This window comes from Cimex lectularius, unplaced genomic scaffold (genome assembly GCF_000648675.2).
Source record: "Cimex lectularius strain Harlan isolate CLEC.00 unplaced genomic scaffold, Clec_2.1 scaffold8, whole genome shotgun sequence".
NCBI classification, from domain to species: domain Eukaryota; kingdom Metazoa; phylum Arthropoda; class Insecta; order Hemiptera; family Cimicidae; genus Cimex; species Cimex lectularius.
This window is the reverse complement of record NW_019392656.1, coordinates 3,659,073-3,671,894: the sequence shown is the minus strand read 5'-3', so window position 1 is coordinate 3,671,894 and position 12,822 is coordinate 3,659,073. Positions and strand designations below refer to the sequence as shown.

The window sequence follows — 12,822 nt, the reverse complement described above, 5'->3', positions numbered from 1 at the left end:
ACTTTTCAAGCTTTCCATTTATAACCACAAAATCTCAATAAAACAATACAATTTTATAGTATTTGAATAAATTTAATTATTTGTAAAAACTAATATTTAATTAAAATAATATTGTACAATTCTACTTGTTTTATACTTCAACCAGTACTGTAAATATTGGTAATGGTACAAAAGCAAAATGTCCACATCACAACTGCAATATATTTATTTTACAACATAAAAATAAAAACAGAAACAATTCTTAGATAATCATGAAAAAAAAATACTAATATTTAATTTAAAAAAATACAGCATAATTGTCCTTGTTTTATATTTCAACCAGTACTGTAAATATTGGTAATGGTACAAAAACAAAACAAAAATAAAAACAGAAACAGTTCTTAATCATTAAAAAAAATCATAAACTATAAATATTATCACAATAGTTAGAATATAAAAATCGCCTGACTAGAACTGATGGGTACAGTAAACAATTATAAAAAATAAACTAATTAATTAAAACAAGGTATCATTGAAAGTAGGTAAAAATGTTTACCATACATGGGACTGTAATAAAATATTTACAGCTAATGTTGACACTAACACAGTAAGTAGTTTAACATTAACTGCTAAGTCTTCTACTAAATATGCTAATTTTTTTAAAATAAACAGATAAAATATCACAAGCCAAAACAATTGTTTATAGTTGTTCTTTTATATAAACTCTCCCTTTTTTAAGCTAAAAATTTGTTAGAGCTGTTTCACAAAAATAAAAAACAGGTTTAAAATTTTTTTTTCTCTTTTATTCATTTTACAACTGCATACCAAATGCAACAAGCAAAAATGAGGAAGTTTTAACATGCAAAATTCTGAAATAGCCTAAATTAAAACTGTCAGGTTCATAACAGCAGTGTTCTGATCTGGAAAGTGTCTTATAATAAAATCTGGTTATTACAATTAAAAATTATATTTTAGTATTAAAGTGATAATATTTTATACTTTGGATTTGATAACTGCTTATTCAAAAAGTTTCACCCCAAGGAGAATCTTAAGAGTTAAGGCCACAGTTGAAAGCATAAGGTCTCTAAAATAGGTAATTGCACCAGGTATAATTGCTGATAATATTCTCAGCAATGGCAATCATAAATTTGTCATGATGCACTCCAGTCTCAAGTCCATTAAAATAAGTCCTCAAATCCCAGAAAGGTTTAAGATAAGATTACCCCCACAAAAGTTAAAAAAAAAAAAAACATACAGTCTATAAAAATGTCTTGGTAAAATATTTACAAGGTTGTCTTAGTTTAAGTACCAAGAGTAATGCTTTGGATAAATCTGACTTCATTGTAGAGCAACTTAGCCACCCGCAGATAAAGTTGGTGGGCGTTATGCAAAGAGTTGTCCGTTTTTCTTATAAACGTTATTGAAATGTCAATTATGTGCTGCATGTCGAAGTAGATTTTGTCCTTCTGCATGTTTGTGAGCGTGGCCATTGTTTTTATAGCTTCGTTGCTCAGGCCCAACTCCCTGGAAAATGGAGTTTTAATATAAAAAAAACAAAATAAAAATAACAGCATACACAATAGTTTAACAAACTAACATGTTGTTTGAAGTCAAGCCACCAGGCGAGTGTGGCGTAGTTCGGATATATGGTAACTGGTCGGTGGGCAGCTCGCCCTTTCGCTCTGGCAATTGGCACAATACCAAAGTAGAAAATATACTGCATAGCAGCTTGCACCTAGGTTAAAAGTTAAAATCACACATTTTTCAATTATGTTATAATTGAAGTTTACAAAAAGAAGCACAATTTCTATCCCATGACCTTGTATCCAGTGAATAATAATTAATCTATAAACCAACAGGGATAGGCCAAACTACAAGATTTAAATAATTTAAATAATTAAACAACTATATTGTACAGTGTAATAAATGACCTAACTTACTTGTTTGATAATAATGGTTGTTTCTTGATTCCGATGGCTCCTAGAAAACCCCATGATGGCTTGTACTCGGCCCAGTTATCAGCTGTGCGGACTAGAGTTTTAAGGTGTTTTTCTACAAGCTGCGGCTTTTCATCAGCCAACCTCGACGCCATCACAAGGCACAGATGAAATAGGGGCACAATTTTTGTCTCCAAATCAGGACTGAAAAATATCTTTATTGTAAAGTCTCATAAAAAAAAATATATATAAATAAAATATTACAATTAATTAAGGTTTTTAGTTGAGATAAAAAAGTCAATGACACGAGCGGTTTTCGATCCCACGATCTTCGGCTAGATACGCCGCTGCTCTACCACTTGAGCTATTGTGCCATTGACTTTTTTATCTCAACTAAAAACCTTAATTAATTGTAATATATTAATTGGTCAAGCGGACCACGAAATTAGTGAATTTAATGATTTAAAATGAAGTATACTTCACTAAAGCTCTCCAGGGCCATTTAATTTGTCGTCGAGAATCCAATCCGATTACATGACATTTGAAAAATGGCAAAAAGGAAGAAAAATTCAAAAGGTGGGGTTGAGATGGGAAGGTAGTGCCCGAGTGGATCGAGGTCACGATAGCTCAAGTGGTAGAGCAGCGGCGTATCTAGCCGAAGATCGTAAGATCGAATCCCGCTCGTGCCATTGACTTTTTTATCTCAACTAAAAACCTTAATTAATTGTAATATATTAATTGGTCAAGCGGTCCACGAAATTAGTGAATTTAATAAATAAAATAGTTAAATTTGTGAGATATATGTAATGTTATTCACTAATGCTGGCTTTTTTTTTTTTAAATATAACTTTATTTAAACTTTTGTACATACCTTACAGTTGTGGCATAATGTTTAACGGCATCAAACAGTTCTTGGATCTTTAAGCTTAGCAGCTCCCCCCCATTAATTATTTATACATGATTTCATCTAATTTAATCACAGTTTATCACAATTAATTAGAGTTAGTTATCGTATCAGTGTGTCGCTTGCGCTTGAGTCTGCGGTGTGAACTCCAAGCAACAACCAAGCTGGCTTTTTAAATATTTCTTTAAACAGTTAATATCATTTTATCAATAATTGTAAGTTTTGAGAAACATTGAGGCCATCCATTCACCCTTAGCTTTTTTTTTCACCTGCCCTTAAAATTGCCATTAAACATTTTTTCTATTTACCTAATACAGTATATTTCCCCCTTTCCATTATTATTATTTTATTTATTTTTTATTTACTTACTTTTTTAACAGAAAACCTACAAACAACAACAACAATTCATTTTCTATCTGGCTGTCACGTTTCTTGTATGGACCCAAAATTTTTGTTAATTTATTTGTACTTATAGAATGTTGTAAGTGTACTCACTTTTCTTTTAATGATGCAAGACTCATTACAAGTCCGCTGAAAATTACCGCTTCTCCTTCAAGATCAAATATGGTAGCTAGCTGTTTATTCAAAAGCAAATAGAGTGAAAGAAGGTGTCCTGAGGACGAGAAAGCCTCTTCTGGCGAAGGTCTACGCGGCACAGGCTCCTGAAAATATGAGATCATGGCGTTCCACCCTCCTCCACTTCCTGAAAACATATTTTAAAAAAATTAATTTTACATTTAACCATCTCTGGTAATGCACTTACTATCATTGAATGCAGCTTCAAGGACTGATTCTAATATTTCCCCAAGTGGAGCTGCGGGCTCGAGGGTGGTACCGAGGGTCCGCAGTAACGCTGATGATACGATGCAGTCACCTCTTTTTGACACCCATGAGACTATTGTGTCAGACGAGAGCTTTGGTAGCGGCCCACTACTTAAGTTCACAAGTGTTAAAACTTCACCGATGTGAAGTCCGGCTTCGGCATGATTGCCTCCAGCTAAAAAAAAGTTTCAGTATTTAAAAAAAATTAAGTTATTATATTAAACATTAAATAAGTATAGTATGGAATCATTAAGAACACAAATTATAAAATTAATCTAAAATTGATTTATGCCAATAATTAAAATCACTTACACTGTGGCACAACGGTGTTAATAATGATCAATATATCTTCGATAGCTCCTTGTACTTTTCCCTGGTTAGACATTACTAATGACTTGTATTTACTTAAGCAGGAAACTATCATCTTCATACATCCCCTGACATAAACCTGCCGTTTGCTAGGTGTAGAGCTGTGGTAACATGATTCACCGTGCACAAAGCCAGCTGCGTACCTGAGCAATCTGTAAAAGCAGGTTAAAAAGGTATTCAGAATTTACCGTTTAACAAAACATACTCCATGACTGCATGGTCGATCTGGTTTCCTTCTTCCTCGAGATTGAGAATCACCCTTGGATCGTAGCTCATCACAAACCAATTAACAACAGATTCATAACTAGGGAAATCCACATGCTCCCAGTGAAAAGACTTGCTTGTCCGTAACAAATCTAGAATCTTGCCTGACTGTAAAATAAAAACAAATAAATCATCATCAGTGCACACCAAAAGGTAAATTGTGTTTTGCATCTATAAACTATGTATATCAACATCCTGAATCATTTCTTCTTTATATAAAAATATTTTATTTAGAGTAAATACGAGTACATAACCAATTTGAAATTCTTGATTTTAATTACCGAGAGTTTTAAAGTTCTTAAAAAGAAAAACTCACTTGTCTGACATTAGGTTCATTTGAAAGTTTTATAATGAGATGAAGGAAGGATGATAAAATTTTAGTTGAATTCTGCTCGTTCCAACTGGTCATCGTGTCAAGCCATGAAAGCCAGGGTATCTCGATAAAAATTGCACCAAGCAGAGTGTGACAAAAAGGTACGTAGGTATCTGAAACCTGACGAAGTGTGTTGAGTAAGAGAAAAAACTAAATGGCGAGGAAAAATACTTTGAGCATCAGTTCCAGGTCCAACAAAGAAGGAAAGAACTTATTCCAAGGCAAGGACAGTAAGTTGTCATTAACAACGCTGAGAACGTGTTCAGGTACTGAGGGATTGGCATAAAAGTTGACGTAATACTGCCAGAGCTGACTGAACATATCGTTTGTTCCTATAAAATTCAAGATGATTGTAATAAAAACTGATTTATTAAATCGTTAAATCTAACCTTGAACTGAATCTAAAAAGAAACGTATAGATTCGGTAAAGATGGCTAAGACCTTATGAGCATGGCCTGAATCTGTGCTGATCCAGGGGAGCAAAATAGAACGATCATCTGTTAGTTGCTGTATCCAAGTTGCTGTCGGCTGTGTCATGTTTTTTGTATAGTAAGGGCATATCCAAGGAGAATACATATTAATAAAGTGTTGCCATATATCCGTTCCAACTGAAAAAAATAAACATATCATTTTTGAAAATTAAACATTTTTGTTTAATCTCACCTTTGAAATTGTTTCCTATTCCGTTTTTCTTTATAGTGAGAATAATAAGGGCATGGCTGATGGTACCGAGAACAGTTGTAAGAGGAGATATGTACACCCTGTACTTGGGATACAGACCGTAAAGACCATATTGGAGTCGTTCCGATTGGAAATAGTCACTTATTAAATTTGATATTTCTATTGCCTGTTAACATTGTTACATTTACATTAATAAAAATGTTCAAATTGAAAATAACAATGAATAAAAACCTCATGCAAGGTGATGACTGTTTGATCAACTGCAAACTTTGCCATATTTCCAACCACTTGCGCCAAGGTAGAATGAGGTCTGAACTGAACTCCAGTCTGCCATACTATTGCGTTAACTATGTCGTACCAAACTTCAATTGCAAGACTGTGAGACTCTGAATACTTCAAGGCTACAGACAAAGAATGTGTGAAGTGCTGAGGTGCTTCGACCATCATCAACAGACAAAATTGCCGTCGAAGAACCTTGACCAAAACCACATTAGTAAGTAAAATAACTTATTTTATTTTTTTAATATTACCTCATGAATCATTATAAACTCTTGATGTGGAGTTTGTCCAGCAGATGCTAAAGCCTGACCAACTAGATCGATTAAAACAGATCTGTCAGAAGATCTTGGTTTTTGTGTTTCTATCCAAAGACCTATATCAAACTACAAAAACGAATCAAACAGATTAAAACAGTACTCATTATAAATAATATTTCAATTTAACAACCTTTGTCAGAAAGACAAATGTAAGATCATAATTTGATGCAGAAATCGCATTGAGCAAGGTACGATAAAGTTGAATATAAATTTGGGGCGAAGAGGTTGTAGGTGAAAAATGAGTGGACAGTAATGATGTCAGCGATGGTGTTTCCAAAACCCTACTGAGAAGTAGGGGTCCTTGTGACTCATCAACACTCACAAAACACTAAAAATTAAAGAGAAATTTTTTTACTTGTTATGTGTAAATTTTTTTTAATCTTACTCTGCCAAGGATTTCGATGCATGTCGTGATTAGTTGCTTCATTGGTGGATGAGCAATGGCTTCTTCTGTATATAAATAAGTCAATTGGTAAAACAGGCTAACACCTGTATCATGAATCCTCTCTAATAAATGTACATCTCCAATTTTTCTTAGCTCAATACATTTTTCTTCTAGTGCCCTAAAATTTAAAACAAAACCACAAATTAACACATATTTATATTTTTAAAAAAATCCCTTACCTGACAGCTTGTTGAATTTGCAGGCTACTTATGACCACATTGAATGGTGACGGGTGCATACTACGTTTAATCAAGTTATGAGCCTCGACCCTATTGTTGTGAATGGCGAGGTCAACAGGTTGGTTCACCCTCACTTCCGGAACTTTAATTCTAATCACAGCCGGACCAGCACAGTTGAGAGAGTGCATATTGGTCACTTGCATTCCGGGGTTGTGCGTGTCACAGGCAGCATGCAGAGTCACGTTAGTTTCAACAGTATCATAAAGAAGCGGAACAAGCTCGATTAAACAATAATCAATGCTTGAATGCTCACCTGAGCGAACTTTATGGACCCTTGAAAAGAATAAATCGTAACGTTATCAGTAAACCCTTAAATAAATAAAATAAATTTTGAGTTATGAAGCTTTCTGATAAAAGAACAGTAGGAAATGTTAAAAAATAACAAAACAAGAATAGTTTCCAAAAAAAAAACTGTTATCAAGGAAAGTTTTAAATCTGTAAAATCGTAACTAAAAACAAAAATAGAAACTCACTGTGCAAAACTTGAAAGTGATTTAAAAGGCTCTTTCAACATTTCCAAGAGCTGTGATTTATTAAAAAGTGATTCAATGTAAGTTTCAGGCATGGCAACTTGGATATTTACAACTGCAGGTGGTGGCAAGGGAGATTCATACTTTTGCAATCTAGAAAAAGATCATACAAAACATGTTGCGTCTATAGTTTTTCACTAATTGTAATTTTTTACCACCTTTTGACTGTTCTTGTTAAAGGATCGGGTTCCACTGGGGAGTGTAAGGGGTTACAGCTCAAATTGAGGTGCCGGTATGTGCACTGTTCCCAGTTGAGGACGCTTTGCCTTTGGTTGGCCCTTACGCCTTCGTAATCAATGTATTCGTACCAAAAAGACTAAAGTTAAATTAGAAACTGCACAAGTGTTTTTTTTTCTTTTTTTTAACTTACTTTGTCCCCCTGGAAAATAGTTGATAGTTTTTTAATATTGTACATCGGAGGTAAAGAAGCTATGAACACAGAGGGTTCATGAAGTCCTGGAGAATCCAGCCATAATGAGAATGATGTATACAGCCTTAAAATCATATATGTTATAATAATAGCGATAATCACTAATATTTTTATATTTTTCACAAAAAAAGGATTAAAATGAATAAAGAGTAATAACAACTTTTTGGAAAATCATAACATCATAATTATAACTATTTACTTACTTTGCCATATTGTTGTACCAGTTTTTCTTTTCATCTGATACTATATCTGTTGGGTTGTTGCATTTGGCTTCAAAAAAACTCTGACAGTCGTTCAGCTTTTTTTTCAACTTTTTCAACAAGGCCTGATTTGTTGAACCTTCGAAGAACTTCAAGCCCACAGATCCTAAATCTTTCCTGCTACAATAGCGAAATACAAATTGGAAACAATTTATCGCAAATTTTTATTATAACCGCTTACCTCGTTGTCGGCATCCTTGACAGGAAGAGGAAAAAAAACTTTTGCCACAGTACTGGCATGACAGGATGGTCAACAGGAGTTTCCAGGACTTGTTGCGACCATCTATAAATGGGAAGAGTACTGCACGGTACATAAGACAGTTTTAAACTTGCACAGCATCTCTGCGATTTAACAAAAAAAAATTAAATAATAAATTTTAAAATAATTTTAAAGCCACTAGCCTTGAGAGACGCATCAATGGTTGTTTTGCCTGACCAGCATGATAGGTCGATTAAAAGCTCTGTCCAAAGATTTGTCATCGAGAAGAGTACTTTCTCTTCAATTTCTATGGCGAACAACGAGAACCAAGGGGTTTCGGGTGTTGGCTTATTTAAAAGAGACGTCACATTGCTGTTGCCAGAGACCCAATTAAGCAGAGAAAACTTCTGCTTTGAAGCATGTAAATGTGCCTATGATAAAAAATAAAACAACAATTTTTAAATGCAAAATAACCATAAACGTTTTACAAAAAATCAATATTAATATTAATTTCCTCGTTTTATTAACTGAATGTCAGAAAACAATGGGACGACTGCTATTACAAAAGTGGTAGGAAATAAAAAAGACAAGCTTTCTGAAATGGACGGTGGCTAGCTTCTACACTCATACACTATCCTCCTAACCTCCTTCAGACCTCTTTTAAGAAATGGCCGATTCCATTAAGAGAAATAATTCAGATTTATTGAAAGGCAAAAAAACTGAAGTAGAAGAAACTTTTTCAATTAAATCCAAAAAGTTCTATTGCAAGGAAATTGAATAACTGACCATACTATAAAGTATGATGGGGTTATACTTCTTCATTTGAAAACAGAAGTATAAAATAATTTAAAATTGAAGTTGAACTCACCCCATTAATTTAACTTGAAAAATATGTTATAATCATAGTAATATATTAAATTTAACAAAAATTAGTTAGGTGTTTATATGTATTTGGTGTGTTATCAAGACATATAAATACATCTTTTTTGTAAGTTGAAAAAAATAGATTCAAAGGACCGTGATGGCCGAGAAGTTAAGTCATTAGGCCATCCAACGGCAACACGGATTTGGCCACACCACATCCCTTGGAATTTTAATTAAGAGTTATTAAGGAAAAACAAACAAATATCGTAAGGCCTCGTCAGCAACACCCAATGGGTTTTACACATTAACCTTTTCGGGACTCAGGATGAGTTATCTCACCAAATCACTCCCCGAGATAAAATGGTCCAAAATCTTGGGGTTTGTGAACAAGTCCAAGAGGTTTATGCAGGACACGTGAGCCGACCAAGTCCCGGACCTTTTAAGGATGGGGTACGAGTCTACCCAGGCATTTAACCCCTCGGAACTTGGTCGCCAACCCTGCATTATATATATAGCNGTTATATATCATTCAGGCTTATATGGTTCCTAGGCCTTGTGACTCATCTCATTCTAGGTTTTTTTTTTTTTCCCCCAATTTAAGAGCTCTAACTGGACACTCATGGTTGAGGTTGTATCCACTACGTAGCAGTCACCTCGATGGTAAATGGACACCTCCCAAACCCTTCCTTTCATCATCAATGAACCACTTTTTCTCTCCCTTCCGTTCACAATCTGGCATTATCGTTATGTCAATTGCAACATACTTATTAATGAATATTTTTTGTTCATTAAATTTTAAGAAATAAATTTTCTATTAAATACAACATTGTTTTTCTTTTTCTTCCATTTACTTCCGTTCAAAACTATAACATGTGAGGAATGTGCTGTCAAATTTTTTACAAGTTCGATAACTTGGCTAATAAAGATTAGAGGTGAATTACTCTTCTTAAATAAAAATCGTTTAGATGACGGCATTAAAATGTGCCCATTGTGTAACCTTGAGAAGGATGAAGATGCTTTGTGCCCTATCCTAATTGAATACCGGTTACTTTGATTGTAATTTATGGAGTTTTTTGAATATTTAAATGGAAGGAACTTTGGTTGTTTACTTAAATACTGTAAGAACTCCTGGTAGTACAGGTACAACTTAGTAATTCAATTTAACTTCTAAAGTGTATACCCTATACCTAAAAAAGTATTTGTTGATGGCTATTTTATTAAAATGTCTTCCATCTAATTTTAGATTAATGTTTTGGGTACTTAGATGTGTCTATATATGTAAAAAATTTAATTTTTTGGCATTTGTTTTTAATTGTATTCTATTTACATTTCATTATTATTTCCCTTTATTTCTATCAAGATGATTGTTTTGTTTTTTGTCGTAAGACAACCCCTCAAACCTCAATGGCTGTGAGTAAGTCTAGCGTATGGAATGAAGAAAGAAATGTATAATATTGTATATGTAATTTTATTATTATTATATTACTGTCAAAATTTGAATGGAATTGTTGTACTTCAAAAGGTGTACGAGCAATTTGAATGCCTCCAATTTTGATGAATGATGCAAAATAAACCAGGCAGGGAGGTCATTTAGTGGCTGAGAATATAGACGCGGGAACTCATTTTAGCACCCTAAAATCAATCCTGAATAGGTTAAGACCTTCTATAGGCTAGAATTTGTTTTACTTCACTTTAAATCTATTCCAGGCATTTATTCTGCCCTTCAGTCCTGTTTTACTTTTTGTGTTTTTTTTTGTATTGATATTAAAACTTAATTTTGTCACATGGCTGTTTCCTTTTTCCAATTAAGGATTGATTAAGGATTCTTCCAATTAAAAGAAGAATGTACAACTTACAGGAAGATATTAGAATGTAGGAAAACAATTCCAATATTAATAATTAAGTATTTTTGAATCTTTTAATGTTCTGACAACGAAAAATTTAATTGATAGATAACTGATAGAATTATTTGTTTTATGCAGATTTTCTAATTTACCTAATATTTGTTTAAATTACAACCACCAAACATTAATATTTAAAACACAAACATGCATATCTAAGGATAGATGCATTAAATAAATTCATTTTGAGTTTTGACATTATTCCAGTCTATGTTGAACACACACTTTCACAAAGCATGCCGGGACTATTTTAAAAAAAGAAATAGAAATATGATACAATTGTAAAATTTATGGGATATATAAATTAATGGATGGGAAGATAGAGATGTGATTAATGGATATCAAATTGGAAACAAATGTAATCATTGGAAGGAAGTCTTCAACCTTTGTATTAAAGCTAAATTTCAAAGACTTCATGCTACTATAGTTTGTTACTAATTTTCTATTATATAAAATGTTAGTACTAGGGTGCAATAGGTGAAAAGGCGGTTTGTTCTTAATATTATATGTGACAAATATACAAATGAATAACAAAGTGTATTACATTAATTTTACCGAGTTTCATTTTTCTGAAGATGTTTGATTTTGACATGATAAACTGTAAAAAAAAATCTTTTTATGGTGTGTGTGTTTGCATTCGCATGATGCTCAACATTAAAAAAAAAAATTGGTGTCCTGTTTGAATACAAACTTGCTAGTTAAGTGAGCAACAATCAAATTAAATCCCTACCTCTTTCTGGCAGGCCTCTATGATTTGCTAAAAGAAAATAAATATTCATATACAAACACTGGCAAAGACTTGAAAGATTTTTTTTTTAATTGTAACAACAAAATTAAATTTACATCTAAGTGCTTTTTAAAAAACCATCTCAACATAATTACAGGGGGAAAGAAATTACAATGAATTTGGATATAGTTTAACGACAATATAGTCAATTTTATTTTACCTGGAGTAGTTCAATGAGTATATCACTTGCAATTTCTCTTGTTTGTGTCTGGAAAAAGGCTGCCCTCAACACAATGTCCATAAGGTATGTTGTAGCAGAGGGATTCAGTATCCAAACGTTTGTCAATGCCCGCAGCCAAAGTTCGATAAAAGGGCTAGGTGATTGGAATTTATATTTCCTTAATAAATAAAAGGATCGATTAATAAAAACTTTTTTTTTAATGAATAATATTAACTTACTTTCGGTAATTCTCAATTTGAGATTGTATCATAAAACCAAATTGTTTGAGTATTATGCCAGGAAAACTTGATGAAATGAGACCTAAAGTGTATTTTACGAATGTTTTGTCAGCTGTCAGAAGGCCTTTTATTATCTCGTGAAAACTAAAAAGAAGATGAGGGTCAATGAAAAGAGTGCATACGAAAATCTTTTATCAAATTAGGAAGTTAACTTTGAAGCAATTAAGGCTGCTCTCATACTGGAACCGACTACGTCTGATTTTTTAACGTTCATACACGTTTATACATTGATTTTTCGTGAGTAGCCATGGACATAAAAATCAGTAGGTAATTATTTAAATTCAATATTCTTTTAATTCAAGAAATTGCTTTTAAAATATCTAAAGAAACCTAAAAATTCGATAAAAGAAATTATTCCAAATACATGCCAACCAAAACTGAACCACCTCTACTCTGGAAAAATGTCTCTGACAGGTTTGTTCCAATGTAAAAACTCTCATTGGACAAGTAAGTTGTCCATAGCAGTCAGATATAATTGGTTCCAATGTGATAAAAAAACCATACTTTTCAGATTGATGAAGGTTATCTTGAGATCCTAAAAATAAAGGTGTGATGTGCTCAAGAAGGACCAACACTGCTAGGTAACGATGGCATTGGATTAAAACATTCATCATTTTGAATCCATTCTGTTCAATTAGTGTCAAATTATGGCCAGTCATTGTCATAACCAGTGACACAAATATTGCTGTTACTTCTTTTTCTTTAACGGATCTCGTAAGAGGAGAGAGTTCCTAAAATAAGACATTATGATAATAAAAATCCGATAAATTTTTACAAACTTTT

General features: G+C 32.9%; 1 protein-coding gene across 1 annotated transcript in view; it reads right to left on the bottom strand.

Moving 5' to 3' along the window:
• LOC106664529 (ectopic P granules protein 5 homolog) overlaps nucleotides 1–12,822 on the bottom strand; it is a 20,305-nt gene continuing 7,483 nt past the window's right edge. The window contains exons 14-39 of the mRNA XM_014390335.2: nucleotides 12,544–12,770; nucleotides 11,980–12,123; nucleotides 11,741–11,918; nucleotides 11,524–11,550; nucleotides 8,232–8,459; nucleotides 8,011–8,171; nucleotides 7,773–7,949; nucleotides 7,510–7,633; nucleotides 7,298–7,455; nucleotides 7,083–7,232; nucleotides 6,550–6,882; nucleotides 6,311–6,488; nucleotides 6,056–6,253; nucleotides 5,860–5,991; nucleotides 5,561–5,803; nucleotides 5,312–5,495; nucleotides 5,038–5,256; nucleotides 4,820–4,980; nucleotides 4,592–4,768; nucleotides 4,217–4,383; nucleotides 3,955–4,163; nucleotides 3,584–3,817; nucleotides 3,316–3,523; nucleotides 1,920–2,120; nucleotides 1,577–1,714; nucleotides 1–1,503 (exon numbers count right to left, since the gene is read on the bottom strand). Of these exons, the coding sequence (XP_014245821.1) occupies nucleotides 1,281–1,503; nucleotides 1,577–1,714; nucleotides 1,920–2,120; nucleotides 3,316–3,523; nucleotides 3,584–3,817; nucleotides 3,955–4,163; nucleotides 4,217–4,383; nucleotides 4,592–4,768; nucleotides 4,820–4,980; nucleotides 5,038–5,256; nucleotides 5,312–5,495; nucleotides 5,561–5,803; nucleotides 5,860–5,991; nucleotides 6,056–6,253; nucleotides 6,311–6,488; nucleotides 6,550–6,882; nucleotides 7,083–7,232; nucleotides 7,298–7,455; nucleotides 7,510–7,633; nucleotides 7,773–7,949; nucleotides 8,011–8,171; nucleotides 8,232–8,459; nucleotides 11,524–11,550; nucleotides 11,741–11,918; nucleotides 11,980–12,123; nucleotides 12,544–12,770 (4,779 nt within the window). The 3' untranslated portion in view covers nucleotides 1–1,280. The remainder of the gene's footprint in view (nucleotides 1,504–1,576; nucleotides 1,715–1,919; nucleotides 2,121–3,315; nucleotides 3,524–3,583; nucleotides 3,818–3,954; nucleotides 4,164–4,216; nucleotides 4,384–4,591; nucleotides 4,769–4,819; nucleotides 4,981–5,037; nucleotides 5,257–5,311; nucleotides 5,496–5,560; nucleotides 5,804–5,859; nucleotides 5,992–6,055; nucleotides 6,254–6,310; nucleotides 6,489–6,549; nucleotides 6,883–7,082; nucleotides 7,233–7,297; nucleotides 7,456–7,509; nucleotides 7,634–7,772; nucleotides 7,950–8,010; nucleotides 8,172–8,231; nucleotides 8,460–11,523; nucleotides 11,551–11,740; nucleotides 11,919–11,979; nucleotides 12,124–12,543; nucleotides 12,771–12,822) is intronic.